This window comes from Ammospiza nelsoni, chromosome 1 (assembly GCF_027579445.1).
Source record: "Ammospiza nelsoni isolate bAmmNel1 chromosome 1, bAmmNel1.pri, whole genome shotgun sequence".
Classification (NCBI taxonomy): domain Eukaryota; kingdom Metazoa; phylum Chordata; class Aves; order Passeriformes; family Passerellidae; genus Ammospiza; species Ammospiza nelsoni.
In genome coordinates this window covers 119643999-119664336 of record NC_080633.1, presented here as the reverse complement: position 1 = coordinate 119664336, position 20338 = coordinate 119643999, and the positions used below count along the sequence as shown (strand labels likewise).

Sequence of the window (20338 nt, the reverse complement as noted above, 5' to 3'; positions counted from 1 at the left end):
AAAACATTTCCATGTATGTAATGTTGAGAAATAACTGCAATTTTATTCAGTCTGAGCCTCAACATTACTGCTAGAACTATAAAATATACTTCATAACTACCAAGGAACAAGTCCTATCTGATTTAATCCACAGGAAATTACAGTGCTTTAAAGCAGAGCAAGCCAGTAATATCAGCAACCATCCATTTCAGCACCTAAATTGTTATTATAGAAAGTGCTGGGCTTGGCTGGGGTAGTTAATTTTCTTCATAGCAGCTGGTATGGGGCTGGTATGGAGCTGTGGTCTGGATTTGTGCAGGAAGCAGTGCTGATAACACAGGGATATTTCAGTTACTGCTCACTCACACTTCCTGCTTCTCACCTGCCAAGGAGGGGACTGGGGACACACAAGGAGTTGGGAGGGGACATGGCTGGGACAGCTGACCCCAGAGCACAGGGACATTCCATTCCATATGGCATCATGCTCAGCAGCAAGCCTAGGAGGGAGGCTGGGGGGATCTGCTGCTCAAGGACTCGGGCAACAGCTGGTGGTGAGCAATTGTTTCACATTTGCATCACTTGTCCTTCTTGAGTTTTGCTTCTTTCTCTTTGTTATTTTCCTTTTCATTACTTTCTTTTTTCAATTATTAAACTGGTTTTATTTCAGCCCATGAGTTTTTTCACTTTCACTCTTTCAGTTCTCTGCCCCACCTGCTGGTGCAGAGTGAGTGAGTGGCTGTGCTCAGCTGCCAGTTGCAATTATACCACAACATGGCAACCCCTACTTTTCTTTTCATTTAAGATCACCTGAATGCCTCTCATCTGTAATACTTCATTGTGTTAGTATATTCAGGTGTCAACAGTTAGATCAAATTCACAGTAACAAACACAACAATTATAGCTCTCCAACAAGAAATAAAACTATAAAACTATTTTAATATTAATAAAGCTTTACTGTCTGCCATAGCCAGTGGGATACTATGTTCTGTTTTCTGTATCATGTGTTTCCTCAGTCAAGAAAAGAATTACCAACACCAGGAATAACCTGCTGAACCAAATAAAACTGCCAAAACTATGTGATAGATACCTTTCCAAATGCTGCCCTCTAACCAAGTTTATCCATTATCACTTCTGGAGGCAAGGAATATTCAATTATCATTTCAAGTACTTTTAAGTGAAGTTTTCCTCTAAAGGTCTTTGAGGAGTTTGCCTTGCTGATGGCTGGAAGTTCTATTTATACAACATCCCTATAAAAACCATGGTTTTATTTATGCAGCTAAGACCAGTTCAGACCACAGATTGACAAGCTCAAACTCCATCCCATTGGAAGCTGCAGAATTGGACCAGAATTACAGTAGGCACAGTAAGAAAATTAATGAGGTAACAGCCCAAAGTGTCTACACATGAAAGAAAAGCGTTAATTATCTACAAGAAATAGGACACAGAAAAGCTCTAAAGCTTTCAGGACAAACCTGAGCTGCACAAGTGTAGCTAAGAAAAAACAGTAGTGCCTACAGAAGGGAGATGGTAGAGCAAGCAAGGAAAATGAACAATATTATCAAACATTTTCAAATGTCACAAAGAACACAAAGAAAAGAAGAAAAAGGACAATACATAAAGAAAACAGATATTAAGCTGGTAGCCACATCAAAATAAATCTAACTATTTCACCTGGTTAAGATTTCAATCAAAATTAAGTACTTGTTCTTTCCTTGCACAAGGAATAACTACATTGTAACAAAATTACAAAAGCAATAGGAACAGTTTAAACTGTCTGAAAAACACTATTTAAAAGAAAAATTAGTTCAGCTGTGTGCATCTTAGCCAAGTTGGACTAGGACTTTTAAGAGGCTGAAAGAAAGAGGCCCTGCTTCCCTGGAATATACTCTTTTGCAGTAAAATCCAGATGAAAAAGACTCTCAAAGATTTGCTCCACCCAAATACAAAAGGAAAGGACACATCACCTATCAGGGACTTTGAGCAAGCAAGCAAGCTTTCTGTGTTTTTTGGTTTTTGTTGGTTTTTTTTTGTTAATTTGGGATATTTTTAATGGCACTACCTTGCAAAAAGAAAGACACAACTTTTGGCATATTTTCCAGACTCAAAAAAAAAAAAAAAAAACAAATAACTCCTAACTACAACAATGCTAAGACTTTTGAAAGACTTTTGAAGAATTATTATGCACTTGAATTACAACGATCATCCTAATGATTAAAGACACAAAGCAGTAACACCCTTCCAAAAATTGTCAAAGGTAATTAAATGCTACTTAAATCTAGAAGACATAAATAAAAAAATATACTATACCCAAAGGATAGTTCTGTTGACTATTTGGAGGTATATTTTCTTTAGCCATGGAGATTAACATCTTGCTAGTTCCAGAAAGCTTCTCTGACTCTTTATTCTGAAAACAAAACAAAATGCCTTACTGCATCACAGAGTAGAGGAAATATCACATAAATGAACAACATTTGTAATTACTAGCATTGGAGAACAGAGAGGTTGAAAGTAATGCTGGATTACACATTAAAATTACTAATAGGAAAGCTATGATAAGAACAATTTTTTTTGTTGTTATTTGCCTTTTATATTTCATAGTTTTTGGAATAGAAATTTTGAGGATATTTATACCTTCCATTCCCACTCCAACATCCAAGCTCTGGAGTGGGCAGAGGACAGATTCCTGCTAGTCAGCTTCCCTAGGGAGGGGTGAAGGAGTTATAAAAGCCATGTACAAAACCTTTCTCACAAAACACAAATCTTACTGTGTATGCCTGGTGGCAAACAGGTTTTTAAAAACCCACATAAAGATATGAAGTATTCAAATTGGAAATTACTTTGAATAGATAAATCTTTAATACATTCTTTAACAACAAATACAGTTTTAAGAGAACAGTGAAAACAAGCTTCAGTCAAGACTTTGGCAACAGAAGTATTTAAATTCAGTAAAGCTTTTTAATACTCTTACCCTCATTTCCATGTAAGGTGGATCATTTTCAAGCTCTGCCTTATCTTGTGCCAACTTAGCCTTCTGGTCTTCAATAAATTTTTCTAAATCATCTGCCATCATTTCTAGGTTACAGAAAAGATGAAGAACGTGGCATTTACATGAGAGCCTCAAAAATGTAAAGTTCAAATACTGCTGCTTAAGACTGCAGTTAAAAATAATCAAATTTCTCCCTCAAACTGACAAGCCTTAAGATATTTGCTGGGTCAACAAAACAACTGACTTGGGAAAGCCATCCATGAAAGAGCTACTTGATGTTTCACAGAGAGAAAATTCAAAGATTCCAGATTACAAGACTGAAGATACTTCTCTAATCTTTTTTCCCTAACATGGTTGAAGTATTTGGGGTTGGTTGTTTTAACTGCAAGTCTACCAATGACTCTTCACTACACACTAGCACAAGCTTACTCCTAGTGAGCTATAAAATCAAAATCAGAAAACACAGAAAAGTAAACATGGGATGAAGGATGAAGGAATCACTAGAAAAACCTACAAAAAGTGCAAGATACATGCACAGTCTGAAATAAGGACCAAATCCCACAATTAATTCTGTGCTTAACTTACTGTCATGAGAAGAAATTGCTAAGAAAATTATGACCCTCAAATCACTCCATGCATCTTAAGCAAAAGGATTGCTTATGCAGGTTCCTGAAAAATCCCATCACGTCCAGTATCTAAATTAAGACAGCAGGTTTTTTTGAGGCCAATTCAGTATCTTTATGTGATTGTATGAAGTAAACAAGAGGCCAGTGATAAAGGTATATTAGAAAACAGTTTCAGGAAGAGGATTGAAGAACTTAAAAACAACAGCAATTAAAAAATCCCAAACCACCACCTCAAGAATAATAAGGTGACACAAGGTAAACATAAAAATAATGTGTCCAGAGAGACTGGGATAAATTCTCAGTAGAAGCAAAATGGAAATAAAAAATGCACAAATTCTATAAGATAAGGTGAAGTAACTGCATGCTAACTTAATTTAAAAATACATTTGCTTGATGTATTCCTTAGAATGTACTCCTTTAAACTTTTTCTCCTTTTTGATTCATAACATAAAATTCTAATATTGTTACAAAGGAGGCAGAACTAGGCCAACCCATTTACAATTCCTAGTGGTAATACAGGACAATCAATGCCAAAAATAAATCCCCCCATCTGATTTGTCCTAAATCTTTAATCTCATTAGTTTTGCACACTGATAAAGGATAAAAGAAATCTGAAAGAGGATAAGTTTCCAGGCATGGTAAATTTTATTTAGCCTACTGTGTTACATAACAATAAAGAAAAAACTGTTCTGAAAGGGTGAAACAACTTGTCATACTAAAAAAATGTATAAGTTGTTCTCATCACCTACCCAGTGCTCCACAGTCATCAAGAGGAAAATTACCACACGTAGGAGGCACTGAGAGAAGCCTTTCCAAAAGCTCACTGACAGTAACATCTATATTTCCTATCTCTATTTACAACAGCATTTATAAACTCCAGCACTGTATCCAAATCACTGTATGGGAACGGTACCAAACTTATTCTGAGAGCTGGCATAAGGAAAGGAGTCTTTGTAGGGTATTTTCTAACTAGCATGAGGAACACAATTAATATGCCAGCATTCTGCACTCCTATCATATTGCTCAAAAGAGCAACATAATAAATTAAAAATCAAAGACAAAACAGTTACAGTTGAACTACACAGAAAAGTCAACTGGTGTGAAGAAAGCTGGCAACTCCAGGCCCTGGAGAACACTGAGCTGACTAATGCTACAGCACTGTTGATTCAGCATACCTTTAACACAGCACAATTGCCTGGAAGTGTAGCCAAATCCTTCTTAGAACTCTCTAGACATTTTATGTCTTAACATCCTTCTACTTCAGTTGATGTTCTTAAAATATGCATGAGTGCAAACTTTATGAGATAAGCAAAAAGAATGTATTATACCAAAAAAGAAAAATTTCTTGGTTATTCTAAGCAAAAGAGTGACAACTTCCATGTGAAGCATACACTGTTAAGTTCCAAAAATATACCAGCATGTAAGCAAATATCCTACTGACTATTAGTCAATTTTATCACCTACTGTACCATGTGAGGAGATCATGACTAATCACAATAAAAATAAAGAAAGAACATATTTCTGTCTGAGACAAGAGCTACCACAGCCCCCAGGTGTGCAGTGAGCTGTCTTGGAGGTGACAGCACCAAACTCACAGGGAACTGTCAACTTCACACTGGCTTCCCATGGCTGCACAAACACACTGAGGCACAGCCTGACACTGCAACACCAATTCAGAACAAAATCTTTTATTTTCAGTATAGCAATGCATTTGAATTCTTTTTGTGCATTTCTAGATCCTTGCAGTTACTAGTAAAAGTAGCAGAATCAAAACCAAGCTGGGAGATATTGCTCCATGGCATGTAGAGAGCACAAAAGGAAAGTCAGAATATGCTGTAAACACTTAAAAATCTATCCATATGCCCTCAAAATTAAGAGTGTAAGCATATTTTTCTAGCTTTTTGGAAAACAGAGCATTTTGTAAATGGTATTTCTGAAAAATGTTTGAGAGGATGTATCTATCAGCCTTTTTTTAGCTCTTGCAACTTTAAATCTTGGGTAATTTGTATTCCCAAAACAATGCATTATTCCAAGTGAAATTCCATTAAACATATTGCTGCTATATATTCAAGTACTATCTGAAAATGTCTCATAAAAACATGTTTAGACATTTTTTTTCTTTCAAGAAGATTTTACTTTCATAGCCTCTTTTCCTTAGTCAAAGTTTTCACAAAAGCAACTCTAAGTAATTAGAGTGACCTAGGTAGACTTCAACTTAAGCAAGCATACTAAGCAATAGAAAGCATGCAGATATTCAAGAACAATAAGTCAAGTTAGAACACGAGATTTTTATTGGATCTATGCCCAAAGAGAGTTAACAATGTACATCTCTCTATTCAAGGTATCCAAAACATCTATGTGCATATGTATTGTACGTACTTTATTTGCCTATGTATTGTGTAGCTATCACCTGAAGCAATGTTTACTGCATTCCATTTTAATCTTTCCTTTCCCCTCCTAATTGTTCAGGGAAACGCACAAAATTTAAAATCAGCACGTGCAAGCAGATTTCGTCTCTTCTGAGCCACCATAATATTGAAATATTATCAGGAGCACCGGCAAAATGGCAATCCCCATCCACGTGAACTGCAGCGCGGGTGGCAAGGAGGGAAATGCTTTGAAAGAGCAACTGTGTGCCACGTTTAGTAATTGTACTTACAAGTTACACGGCCACTAATTGTGTCATTAAGAAACGTTGCTTAAAGTTTAACCCAAACTTCCTAAGGAATCAGTACTGACTGCTTCTGTACCCTTGTGAATGGCATTTAGAATAAGCTCGAGACACGCTCCTTGTACTTTTCTTTCAAATTCAATGCTGGAAAAGCACAGATTCCAGGGTCTGGCCGTTCACAAATAATAAACTCTTGACTAATGCAACGCGAATTTTTCTCAACTGAGAAGGCAATCTATCCTCTGAACAACCAAGCAACAAGTTTCGCGAGTTACTTTCCCTCCACTACAGGCATTATCTATTTTTCAGAGCACGCAGTTTGATCCAAAAATTTCGAAAACACTAATTTCGAAAACTTTCAGACCCAGGAGATCAGGTTTATTTCTCCAAGAGCCACAGCTCGGGGAAGCGCCTCTCCCCCGGCCTGCAGCGCTCGCCTCCCAGGCTCCCTCCCTCTCTCTCTCTCTCCCGGGCAGCGGCTCTGGGGCGCTCCCGGAGGCTCCGCCGCCCCAGGGAGCAGCTGCGGGGCGGGGATGCGGCACTCGGGGCTCGGCCCCTTTCCGGATCGCGGCGCCGTTGTCAGGCAACGGCCGCACAACAAGCGGCCCCACCGGAGAGCCGGCACCAGCCCAGCCGAGCCGAACCCGGCCGAGCCCGGCCGCCCCCGCAGGGACCCCCAGGCCCGGCGGTACGCCCCGGGCGCGCCCCCGCCCCGTCCCGCTCCGGAGCCCGTCCCGCTGCCCGGCGAACCCCCCTCGCTCCCGCCGCCGGCCCGCCCGGGCTGTGCGCGATGCGAGCGATGGAACCGCCCGGCGGGGCTGCGAGGAGGGTCCCCGAGCGCCGCGCCGCCCCCGCCGCCCGCTCACCGGTACCGGCAGCCGCGGCTCCGTCGGCGCCCCGCGCGTTACTGCCGCCCCGGAACCCGGCGGGCGGCGCCGCGCAGCGCCCCCCGCTGCCCCGGAGGGCGGCGCGACCCGGCCGCCGCCTCCTCCCGGGCGGGGACAGGCAGCCGGAGGGGAGGCGGCGGCGGCGGCCGGCGGGCCTGCCAGCGTCCCGGAGTAGGGCAGTTCGAAAGGACCACAGCGGGTCACCCGGTCCAACCTCCCTGCTCAAGAAGGGTCACCCTAGAGCACACGGCACAGGGTGGCATCCAAACGGCTCCGGAGTATCGCCAGGGAGGGAGACTCCACAAGCTTTCTGGGCAGTCTGTTCCAGTGGTCGGTCACCTGCACAGGAAAGCAGCTCTTCCTCATCTTCGGGGAGAAGTTCCTCTGCATCAATTTTCTTGCCTCTTGTCCTATTGCTTGGCACCTCCCAGCAGAGCCTGGCTCCATCCTCTTGACGCCTCCCACTTTAGATGCCTATATACATTGATAAGGCCCCCTCTCAGTCGTCTCTTTCTCGAGGCTGAACAGGCACAGCTTCCTCAGCCTTTCCTCGCGAAAGTGATGCTCCCGTCCCTTAAACATCTTTGTTGCTCTCCGCTGGACTCGCTCCAGATGCTCCGTGTCTCTCTCGTACTGAGTAGCCCCGAACTGGTCACAGTAATTTAAAAAGCATAAGTCAATAAACAAATGGATAAATAGTGAGAAAGGCCTGGGCCCGGCCGGGGTCGGGATTCTGCGGCGCCGCTTTACAGGGCGAGCGGGTCGGGCCCAGCCGCGTGCAGAGCCGAGCGCGGCCGCTGGGGGCGCAGCGCCGCCCGCGCCGGGCCTGCGCGGACCGTACCACCGTCTGTGCGTCCGTCCGTCCGTCCCCCCACGCCGCGGTTGGTTCCGCCGGCGGCCCGGTGCGGCGGAGCGGGGCCGGGAGAGGGGCTGTGGGGCCGGGGCCCGGTGCGGGGCGATGGCGGCGGCGGGGAGCGGCGCCTCCGGGAGCGGCATGGCGCAGAAGACCTGGGAGCTGGCGAACAACATGCAGGAGGCGCAGAGCATCGACGAGATCTACAAGTACGACCGCAAGCAGCAGCAGGAGATCCTGGCGGCGAAGCCCTGGACCAAGGAGTGAGTGGGAGTGGGAGCGGGGCGGCGGAGCGGGCGGGCGGGTTGGGCGGGGAGCACCGGCCTGATCTGAGGGTTCTGCCTTCCCTTGCCTTCCGCGGCCTCTGCGCTGCTGCAGCCACCATTACTTCAAGTACTGCAAGATCTCCGCGCTGGCGCTGCTGAAGATGGTGATGCACGCCAGGTCCGGCGGCAATCTGGAGGTGATGGGGCTCATGCTGGGCAAGGTGGACGGGGAGACCATGATCATCATGGACAGCTTCGCGCTGCCCGTGGAGGGCACCGAGACCCGCGTCAACGCGCAGGCCGCCGCCTACGAGTACATGGCTGCCTACATCGAGAACGCCAAGCAGGTAAGGAGAGCTGGCAGGCGGTGTCCGACCCTCCCCGTGGAGATCCTGTGTGTCTGGTGAGCTGCAGGAACATCCCTGGAGGGTTGCAGGCTTCCTCCCTCCCCCCGTGATGGAGTGCCTGCCCCATTGTCCTGTCTCTCCTCAAACGTGACAGTAAGAACTATGTCAGCAGCACGGAACGCAGGGGCCTGTAAACATTGTCACATACAGATTTCCTTGACTTGCTGTAGGTCATCAGAGGTTGAACACGATGGTCTTGGAGGTCTTTTCCAACCTTAATGATCCTACAAAAAGTAGTGCTTGCTCCTTCCCTTTGTACGTTATTTTCATTGCTGAGGAAGGGTTTTTATGGCTGAGGCTGCTGCCTGTGTGAGAGAGTGTGTTTCTAAAGTAACTGATACTTCTTTCTAAAATCAGTATGCAAAATTAAATATATGTGTGCATTTGACATACTTAGTATTTGTAGATCAGAATTATGACATTCTTACATTCTTCTGAGGTCTTAGTGTACAGCATGCTGCTCTTTTCCATTAAAAAAGACATATTTGTGAAGGAATAAGTAAGTTTCAGTGCAACTTAATTATTCATATTTATCATTTGGAAATTTAGATGAACAGACTCACTTGTCTGTTTCCCATCTTCGTCACTCTCTATTCCGAGATCCACCTCATGTTAAAGCTGGCTATACAGTGAAGTTCTCGTGTGCAGAAGGATAACAGAAACACAACTTGGCTCTGATGTGGAAACCAGCACAGCATGTAAGGGCACCTGCTGATAGGCCTCTTCCAATACAGGACAATTCTATACTTATAACTTGAAATGGCTTTAATTCTCCAAGCTCAAACAGTTTTGATACCCAGTTGACCCACTGATTTTTAAACCTGCTAAAATTAGAAGCCCCTTACATACTAAGTGGATATAACAGAGGAGTATTTGGGTTCTTTTGGAGAGTTGGACTTATATTCATAGCCTTACATAGTGTTGAAGATCTTGAAATGGATGTGCATTAGGCTGAATCATAACATCAGCAAAGAGTAAACATAATGCAGAAATATTTATGTTCTGGAGCTTTTTAAAATAATTAATCCGCGTGAGAAAATGCAGAAATAATTCATTTAATCTAGAATGTTTTCTCTGAAGACAATGTTGTGATGCTTATACTCTTGTTGCAAAAAGTAGGTAAATTGAAGAGACGTCTTTGCCTAAAGATACAATAATGCTATCTTTAAATACAGATATATTCATAGAATCCCATTCTTAGGTAGAAATACCAAATTTCAAAGTGGTAAGTATATAGCATAAAATTGTAAACAGCCTGTCTTATGTTTAAAACAGTCCAGGTTTCTGTAGGAGTTCTTATGTGACAGGAAATGTTTATTTTCCCCTTGTTTATGTTGTTCAGTTTTGTCTGTAGTTGGTTTCACGATTTTAAAAATGAACTTGTGTGCAAATAAAATAACTCCGCTTTCCTGGTGCTCTGGCAGAATTTTCATGCTGGCTGTTTCATATTTGATTTTAGCAAGCACTTGTTCCTAGAACAGTGGCACTTAGAACTATATACTTTTCTTTTTATCATTAGCTGTAATGTAATGCTCTTTTTATCATTATGTGCTAGTTAATATATCCCCCTATAGTAATGCTTTATAGATCCTGCTGCTTCAATTAGTTGATTCTCCATGGACAAGATCTGATCTTAATTAGTTCAAACGTATCATTTGGCTTTGAAAAATAACACACGTTCTTTAGTGTTTTGTTGGTCTCTCTCATGGGAGTTGTAAAGAAAATAAAAATATTCTTCAGTTAAAAAATAAAGTAGGCAGTTTGTATGTTCTATCTCATCATTACTGGAGCAGCTAGTAAACAATTCCTTAGAGAGGATTACAAATATTCTGTTCAATGGGTGTTTATTCTCCTGGGGTTTTTTGGCTTTGCTCCTTTCTCTCCCAGCATTTTTAGAGATAGCAGGTGTATTATTTGGAAACTCCTATTTTGAGGTTTTATCTGAGAAAAAGTTGTCAAAATTTAATCTTTTGGCTTTTAAACCTGACTCCAGGCAATAATTTCTGTCCCTTCTGGTGTTTGAAAGCATGCCTTTGAAGTTACTTTTTAAACCTATCACTAATCTAATAGTATATGCCTGCGAGATATGTTACCATACTAAATAATTAATTCTCTACTGATGTTATGAGGTTAGACATACTTGTGCTATATCACTAAGAAATTTCTCAGCCCTGCTCACTGCAGCTCACCATCCAGCTGTGGAACCTGTTCTGTACTCCAGCTGTCACTGAAGAAGGAGCTCCAGGCTCCTTGAATGCCTTTGTGCCGTGGCAGCAGCTGTGGCAGAGAATGCCAGTGCTACTCGTATGGTTTCTAGGGAATCGGGAGTGGAAATTCCTGTTTATCCTGGCGCGCCTTGCAGCGTGCTGGAAGTGCCGCTGGAGGGCGGCCGGTGCTTTGGGAATGGAGCTGAACGCCGGGGCTGTCCCTTCCCTGCTCTTTCTTAGGTGGGACGCCTGGAAAATGCCATCGGCTGGTACCACAGTCACCCCGGCTACGGCTGCTGGCTCTCGGGCATCGACGTCAGTACCCAGATGCTCAACCAGCAATTTCAGGAGCCCTTCGTAGCAGTGGTTGTAAGTACTGGCTGCTGGGGATAACCCTGCACAGCAAATCATGTTGAGGGGAATAATTTTTGGATTTTTTGATTTCTGTCTCTTAGCATTTTAGCAGTGTGTACTTTGTATGATGGAGGTGTTAGATCCACGCTTTAAACTGGTGCCACTGCTTGTGCTTTGCTGGCCACATACCGGGCAAACCAGTCGTGTTGCTTGGCTAGACCATGTTCACTGCATTGTTTCAGTTATGGTATCCTTCTTAAGCATTATTTCCTTAGGAAATAAGGAAAATTAGTTTAAAAAATAATTCACTGAAGGTTATTGATACTCCCATCCTTTTAGAGAGTCTTATACCAACACAAAAAGTACTGTTTATGACAGAACTAACACAATTTGCATGAATTACATTTCTGAAATAAAATTACTATAAACTTAATTTCAGCCTGTAATAAATAATAAAATATATGTAATGAGTTTTTCCTGTATTTCTACAGATTGATCCAACAAGAACAATATCTGCAGGAAAAGTAAATCTTGGAGCTTTTAGGACATATCCTAAGGTAAATAGCTAAAATTATCTAAAATTATTTAGTGTGTGAACACTGAACTGTCTTTAAATGATTGTCTGAGTTTGGTCTGCTGTGCTGTACTGAATGTTCATTCCAAAGGAAAATGTGTCCATACACTTGTTTCTGCATGCCTTTTTATATTGGATTACATTTATAAAGGTTAACTTTTATTTTGGTTTTCATAGAGTTTTGGCAGTGTTAAATCAATTACACAGCTCCAAAATTGTGGAGCTGTCCCAAAATTATGTAGCTTTATATACCTGGTTTTTAATGGATATAGTTGTAGGTAGCAGTCATCAAAATTGTTTTATGTTAGTTGTTCTCTGTTTATTTTTTAGACCTAAACCCAAATGTAATAGCATGTTTAATATGTTGTAATTTGCTTTTCATTTTAGAAAAGGAAGCTTCAAAACTATCTACTTCACTTTTTCAAATAAATATTACGAATCTTCACAAACTAATGTACAAAAAAATTAATGAAACCGTATGGGTTAGGCTTAAAACTAAGAAATCACATCGGTATTGGAGATCTACGTCTCCAAATGCATCCTCTCATGTACACTTCTGGCTGTGCTATTTAATTTCAGTCCAGTGAGGTTCAGGTATATCTTTTAAATACCCAGTTATGAGTGACTCATCAAGAACTTCAGACAGGCACTCAATAAAACAATTACCAAAATTAATTGCTTAATAAAAATTAAATTTTGTAATTAACAAAAATGATTGTGAGAGGTCCAGGCATTATTCAGGCATTATTTTTGTGTTGACAAAACCATAAGGTATCTTAGAACAGTTTGTGATTCAGGAGAATATTCACTTCCATGGGCAAAATCAGTTCATAAATACTTAGAGAATTTTGAACAGGGAGAAGAATCCTGTACCTGAAAACCAAATCACATCTGGAAAAGGCACACGAGAAGCATATTTTTATGGAGTTCTCACAGTGGACTGCAGGCAGTTCTTGCTTAGTCAGTAGCTGTGAATGGCACCATCTTGGCTAAACAAGCAACTGGAAGTTTTAGGTATCTCTAAGGCATATCCATGGATGTTTCTTCCCTCTTCTCAAATCTTCCCTCAAAATTTCCAAGAATAGGTAGAGAAATACTGTCTAAGAAGAAGTTTGCCCTTTCTTTGATCTAATCATAGCTACTTATTTGAAAAAACTCAACTATAACCACTACTTTGCTTTTGATAAACCTACGAATGTAATGACCAGTACAGCTCGTAAAGCCAAATGTCCTGAGATCCAGGAAAATTCCAAATTTCAGACTACCAGGGAAATGTCATTTTCTCTAGACAAAAAAAAAACCCAAAAAAACCCAACAAAACAACTAGAGTTGCATAAGCTAGAAACTTTTTTGTAAAGTTTAGGCATTCTGAAAAGCCTCGGAATTACTGTGTCATTTTTGCCATTTGTTAAATTTTTAGGGCTATAAACCTCCAGATGAAGGTCCCTCTGAATACCAGACTATTCCACTCAATAAAATAGAAGACTTCGGTGTACATTGTAAACAGTAAGTAACAAAAAACTACTAACTTTTTTTTGTGTGTTTGTGTTTAGGTTAGTGATTCAGTATGGAAAAGCAAATTTCTTGTAGTGTTTCAAATCTTGAAGTTACTGTTGCTTTAGCACTCTTGTTTTTGTGAAAAAAGGGTTACTGGCATTTATCAGGAGATGTTTTTAAGGGAGAACTGCAAAGATAAAGATGAACCTGGTTAAAAGCTTTAGCAGCTGATTGCTGAACACTTTTAAGTAGTGATGCCTTGCTGGGTCACATGTCTATTGATCAGCAGGACTGGGGAGGCTGTGATCCCACTGCTCTTCTTAGTGGGGGCAAGTGTTGTACACCTCCTTTTCTTGCATTACTGAGTGTTCATTTGTAACACCACTAAAGCCTGGCTTTCAAAATAGGTGTGGTAGGATGTAGGATTGTTTGCCTGTTTGTAACATTTACTGCTACCAGGCATTCCTCAAGAAGTTAGAAGTGATACATGCAAAGCTACAATCATCTGTAAGTTATTACAGTATTGAAGAACCCAAGCATGAAATATGTTAAGAGAATAATGTTAAAAACTCTTGCAATCTCATTTAGCAGAACACAGCAGTTTGTGTGGGGATTATGTATTAAATCTACATATGAATTAGTTATGGAACATCATACAGAGAATTGGAACTGGCAGTAACCTTAAGTGCTTTGTATTTTTTAAGATATATGTCATTGTTAAGGATTTTTTGAGTTGCATGTACTTTGGATGTGACAGTCAAGCAAGACATTTTTAGAGGGACACTTCTTTTGTTTGCATGTCTGTTTTTAAAGGTATTATGCTTTAGAAGTCTCATACTTTAAATCGTCTTTGGATCGTAAATTGCTTGAGCTGTTGTGGAACAAGTACTGGGTGAACACTCTCAGTTCTTCTAGTCTACTCACTGTAAGTACCACAGCTGTGTGCATTCATGAGTCTGAAAGCCAGGCCCTCTGCTGTAAAATACTTAATAGAACACTGATAGATACAGACCCCACATTAAGAATCTGTCCAGTAGAAGAAGAAGGGAAGGTTTTCCTAATCATAAATACTGAAATGTTCCTCATATCTGCTCTGTAAAAGTAGAAGGTGGGAATAACACATTTAATTTTACTGAGTTCTGTTTATACACGTAGATTTTGTCTTAAATAGTTTTTAACCTTGTATCTATAGAGCACTGCAATGAATAACGGTGTTTAATAAGTAAACACTTTAAAAAAAATAAACAATGGAACTGTTGGAACTAGGTTACAACAGAAGCAGTGCAGGTACACCTTCAGTGTAACAGCTGAGCATCAAAACCTTCCCTTTGCAGAAGCCAATTTTTTTTTCTCTTGGTCAAAACCAAGTTTTACTTACTCCTACTTGACTTAGGGCATGGGTTGAAAGTAATAAAAAGAACCCAAATCAGGCTTTAGGGATTGAGCATTTGTCAGATGTTTAGCTTCTGTTCTCTTAACCACCAGTCATGTTCTATATCTTCAATTTCAGATATAGATTCAAATATGCAGCACTACACTTTTAAAAATGTTTCTCAGATGGGGTTTATTTTGTGTACCAATGCTTGAATTTTTAGCTTAAATTCAAAATATTTATTACTTTCTTTCTCTTAAGAATGCTGACTATACCACTGGCCAAGTCTTTGATTTGTCTGAAAAATTAGAACAGTCAGAGGCTCAGCTTGGAAGGGGCAGTTTCATGCTGGGTTTAGAGACTCATGACAAGAAATCAGAAGACAAACTTGCAAAAGCAACAAGAGACAGGTAAGATAACACATCCATGTGTGCTTCATGTAAAAAGTATTACTTAGTTTTAAAGTTTTCTCATGCCTGCAATTGTAACCTGAGAAGATTAGAGATAAGAATTAGGTTGTAGGTAGAAATGAAAGGGTCCAGAAGTCACTAGTTGTTTTTGAAAGTTAAAGAAAATATTGCCTATATTAAACCTACAATGAATTTTTAATTTTAGGGTGTTTGGAATAAATTTAACTCTAGTTTATTAAACAAAAAATGCTGTAAAATTCCATCAGTGTCTGACAAACAAAAAAAATGTTTTCTGTCTAAAGCAAAATTGTAACTTTACTAGAAATTACACATTTTTATGGTTAATCAGGTTAAAACTAACAGTAAGTAAAATTATGGTATAGAACATGATTTTAAGAACTAGTGTTAACAGTCCAGTAAGTTCAGTTTACACTTGTCTAATACTTTTACTAATGTAAAAATTATGACCTCCTTTTTTCATATTTCTTAAATAATGTATCATTTTTTAAGAAATAAGAAAAGGTTGGGTTTTTGTTGTTGCTTTTTGTTTTTAAGAAGTACCTTACAGATATTCTGGCCTTTATATTTAGCTACCCTGCCTGACAGCAAATACTTGCTATTGTAAGTTAATAAACTTCTTATCACTAGGTGTACAACGTTATTTCAAAGAAGTTGCAATATTTTCCCTCGGTTTTCCCTATGTTTATTGGTGATCAGCTCTGTTTATTTTGAGCTTTGAAGTACACAAGTTGCTTCTCAGTAATACTCACATCTCTTTCCCATTAGCCTTAAGAATTACATGTGTGCTTAAACTATATCATGTTAGTCACCATTTTTCCAAGTAAAATCTTTTAACCGAGGTTAATAGTATCCAACAGCTCATACAGCTGGGTTGTTCAAGTACATTGTATTTGGGAAATTTCAGACTTTGAAAACCAGGAAATACTGCACTTTATATAGTGGTACAAACTCAGGTCCTTCTGTGGAGAAGGCAGAACTCACCTGCATTCATCTTAGGAGTATTCTGAGTGAGATGTAGTCATTACATTGAATAAGGAAATAATTCTGCAGAATCCCTTGGAACAGAGTGCCAAAACTGAACAAAATCTGGGATATTTGCATATGCATGTTTTCAGATGTTGAGGCTTTCTGTCCCTCTTCCCCATGACTTTATCTTGCTAACAGAACAGTTTCCTGGTATTCTCTCCTCCTGACACACCTTTGTTTATTTTTCTGCAAAGTTAACAGCTCTTACAAGTTTCCTGACAAACATGATCGAGTTGCAGGGGGGTTGACTTTATGAAAATTAATACTCATTTAGCCTATTTTAACTGCAGAATACATTTGCAGTGGAGTTAATCTGTTGCTAGCTCATAGCAGCCAGGTTAAGTGATACCTCCCAGTTCCTATAGGGAAACAGAATAGCAATGCTTTAAAGACATGAAGAGGAGGGAGTTGCTGATAAGTTTGCATTGCTGTCTGGAGTCCCATAAAACTGACTGCATTTTATTTTCCCCTTACTCTCACATGTTTACAGTTATTCTAAGAAATAGCTCTTTATCTGATCATGCTACTATATTATTTGTTGCAGTAGTTCTAGGCATTTTTCTTTTCTGTTTTTATTTAGTCTTCATCAGTAGTTGGTTTATAAATTGTAAGGGATTGGAAGGAATTGTTTTTGTCAAAAATTCTGCTTTCCTGTGCAACAAAAGCTACCATAGTTCCCAAAATTGAGTGTAACACTTTTAGAGATGCATGTTTTTCTTCACTTACTGATCTTTCCTAACAGAAAAGACAGTAGAAGGCCTGTGCAGACACAGGACAATTAATTTGGTGTCACCCTAAATTACTCTGAAGAAATAAGGCTGCAGAGATCACTAAAGGATTGTTAGACATACATGCTTTGGGAAAACAGTGCTGTAAAGCATTAGCATCAAGGTGCTTCCACTGGGCTGTCTGATAAGTTCTGGTACTGTCCATGTACATCTCTAAGCCATTTTCTAAGAGAGCACATGCATTAGCCAAGTTGTGCTCCAAGTCAACTTGCTTTCCCTAGGATTCCTTTATCTGTCTAATAATTTGTCCCTGTTCTCCATGCCTTCAGTCCTGATTCATCTTTTGCATTTTTACAGTCTGTTTTAATTGTTAGTTTGACACCACACTGCCCTATGGCAGACACTGGGGAATACTTGGATCAGTAGGAATCCTCTCAGCTCTTTGAAATTTTGCACATTACATAATTTGACCAATAACTGATTTGTTTTGTAAACATTTCTTTAATGTTCCGTGTAAAGTTTCTCAGAGGAACCATGGTTACTGTACACTACTGCCCTGGGCTTGGGCAAAGGAGATAGAGAGCAGTGAGAGTCTGCAGGTATTGCTAATACCATTGATAATACCAGCTGATAGCTCCATTCCCCTAAGGATTTTTTTTTCTTTGTTCAAATGACCATAGAGCCCACTTGCTGTTGTTAATATAAGATGTCATAAATTGCAAGACAAAGTTTTCTGTTATTTCTGTGGTTTTGTGTGTATGGTTAGTTTGCGTTTCAAGTAACAAAAAGGTATTGGCAACAATGGCTAAATTGCTCTATGTGACTGTTCCTTTCTGGACAGTTTTTAAGATTCATGGGGTTATGGGCACCCTGAACTTCCAAAACAGCTGGATATCTTCAAGGAAAATGACAGTTCAGTTCAGTTTTTGTCCAACATTGAATTTATACTTGTTTTTCAGCTGCAAGACCACCATAGAAGCTATACATGGATTGATGTCTCAGGTTATTAAGGATAAACTTTTTAATCAAATTAATATAGCTTGAAGTGCATTACCAGTTGATATGTATCTCCAAAGCAGAAAATACCATCGTTTCTTTTGCTTGGACTTGTTCAGTTTGGAAATGAAGCTGAAGCGGAAAATTATTCATTTAATTTGTAGTTCTTTAATATTTCCCACCTGTCTGACCAGTTTTAAAGAACAAAAGGTTCCAAAATGCAGTGCAACTTTTTGTTCTTTATCATAAACCAGTTTGCAGAATTGTTCCAAAGGAAAATAAATGTGACTTACTGGATTTTGCTCTTAGATATTTATCTCTATTACCCAACTGCAATAAAAGAATTTTGAAACTAAATGTGCGTTTTGGGCCTTGATATTTTTGGCAAATGTTTATCTTCTCTTTTTCTTGTTGCTCTGTGGAAAAATTCTGTCTGCACAGATTAGATAGGTAACCTATGTAATGTAAGAAGTTTGTTTCTCAGATTTTAATATCTGTGCTTAATTTTAAGAATTGAAATCCCACTTGTTTATCTTTCAACAAGTTATTAAATTTAATGGAGCCTTTCCTGATTGAGGTTTACTGCTCCAGCCAGAAGTGGTTTCTTTCACAGTAATGGAACATTTATGCATGGTACAACGGTGTTTTGCTTACAGCTTCACACTCATGATGGACATTTTATATTTCTAAGTAGTCAACTATTGACCAGCTCTGCAGTGGAACTCATAACATGGTTATATACCATTATTCTTCTCCTGTAACTCACCTTCTATTGCTTGTCATAGTCACTTGTTGCATACAAAGGAACAAAATGAAAAATTACCTTTGAAATACGCATTAGGCTAATTTCAGGCCACAGATACTAAATGCATTAATCATAATTTCTGGCTTACAATGTGGTGCTGCTGCAGGGCTGATCTAAGTTTGTTTTGGAGGCTTTCATTCTGCATTTCAATAATACAAGATGTTTGGATTCCTTTTAAGTTTTCATCTTTAATCCTGAGTTTCCTGGGGGTTTTGGAATGTTTACTTTTGGGATAATTTATGCTTTATACAATATGCCATTATGCTTTATACCTTAAGTAACTGAGTCTCCTTTTCAACCTTAGCTCTGCCTTGATGTGGATTTTGTTTTGGTCTGGAAATTTTAATAGCTATTACTCATTTAGGCCTTTTCATACAAACAGATTCCAGTGGATTTGAAGTTAAGATGCAAGTTATACAATGAAAATTTGTAATTCAGCAGGGAAATGCAGATAGCCCAAAGCAGAAGTTCATCAAGAGTTTTAAAACAGCAGCATCCAAGTGTATAGGAAAAATTGTAGCTCGTAAATTTGAGATAATAATCAGATGTGCAATTTGGTAGGAGAACAGTTTCATTCTTCTTTCAGCATGATAGTGGTGGTGGGGAGTCAGGAGAAGAAAGCTGTGGTATTTTAATAAGGTATTTATTTTCTTGGAAATGCACTAGTAGACTTTTGTACAAACAAGCACATTGTGTAATACACAGGAGTTCCTTTTAAGTTCAAGGAAGACAAAGCAATTGTACCTGGCCAGTGAACTTTTCTTACTTAATTTTCTTCCATAGGTCTTTGAGACTTTAAATTGAACACACAGCCATTATCCCAGTCAGTGTGTGTTTACACAAAGCACCCTGCCTTTGTGAGATATATTTCCTAATAGGTATCTCTGTTGCTACTTTGTAGAATTCTCTTTGCATGATCCAAAAGTTTTGCACATCTTGTATCTACCTAACATATAAAATAATAGTTTCATCTCATATTAGTCTATTACTCTATTTAAACTGTCCTTGTTTGTGATAGCAGTGAACTGAGTTTTTCTGCATGCAGGCTCACACACCATGTTTTTAGACACAGATGACTTCAAAATACCAAGTTGTTATATAAAGTGTTGCAGTATGAATGCTGATGTTTAAATGCTCATGTGAACACTTGTCCATTGAGTTATGTGTCTTGTTACTTGCTGAGCATATGGTGTTGCAACTCAGTTTAAAATTATACATGTAGTGGGGCTGTACCTGTTGCCTGCATAGGATCCTTTCTGCAGTGTTCAGGAACCAGAAGAACAGAGCCTTTGTCTTTGAACAGCCATTTTTAATGTTAGCATTATTCCAAGTTCTGAGATCAGAATTCCATGCATTGAGGATCATTACCACAAAGGAGTCATCCCCATCTACATTCACAAACAGTTGTATCCTGAACAATGGAGAATCATTCATGGATAGATGCCTTAATTCTACCAAGCAGTTGTGAGACTTCAAAAATATTAGTAATGAGGGTATTCTTGAGAACAGTACATGTTCACTTACATTGATTCACCTTTGCAGCCACTTTTTATTTAGAAATCAGTTTATGCAAATGAGTGCCACGTATCAGGTAGCTGACAGCTGAAGTAATGCAGTAAGTACTAAAGCACATACAAACGGATTCTCTTTGGTAAGATTTTTTGAGACAGGCA

General features: G+C 39.6%; 2 protein-coding genes across 6 annotated transcripts in view; one reads left to right on the top strand and one right to left on the bottom strand.

The window, feature by feature from the left end:
• Positions 1 to 7209, bottom strand: part of CSPP1 (centrosome and spindle pole associated protein 1) — a 62393-nt gene extending 55184 nt beyond the window's left edge. For all 5 annotated transcript variants that reach the window (XM_059485036.1, XM_059485062.1, XM_059485045.1 and 2 more), the window contains exons 1-3: positions 7129 to 7209; positions 2948 to 3051; positions 2287 to 2383 (exon numbers count right to left, since the gene is read on the bottom strand). In XM_059485036.1, coding sequence (XP_059341019.1) covers positions 2287 to 2383; positions 2948 to 3049 — 199 coding nt within the window. In that variant the 5' untranslated portion in view covers positions 3050 to 3051; positions 7129 to 7209. The remainder of the gene's footprint in view (positions 1 to 2286; positions 2384 to 2947; positions 3052 to 7128) is intronic.
• Positions 7210 to 8036: 827 nt separating this feature from the next.
• On the top strand, positions 8037 to 18217 carry COPS5 (COP9 signalosome subunit 5). The gene is made up of 8 exons (XM_059483237.1): positions 8037 to 8265; positions 8381 to 8615; positions 11123 to 11251; positions 11728 to 11793; positions 13231 to 13316; positions 14121 to 14232; positions 14941 to 15089; positions 17824 to 18217. The coding sequence occupies exons 1-8, from the start codon at positions 8108 to 8110 to the stop codon at positions 17906 to 17908; spliced, it is 1020 nt and encodes a 339-aa protein (XP_059339220.1). The 5' UTR covers positions 8037 to 8107; the 3' UTR covers positions 17909 to 18217.
• The last annotated feature ends 2121 nt before the right edge of the window (positions 18218 to 20338 follow it).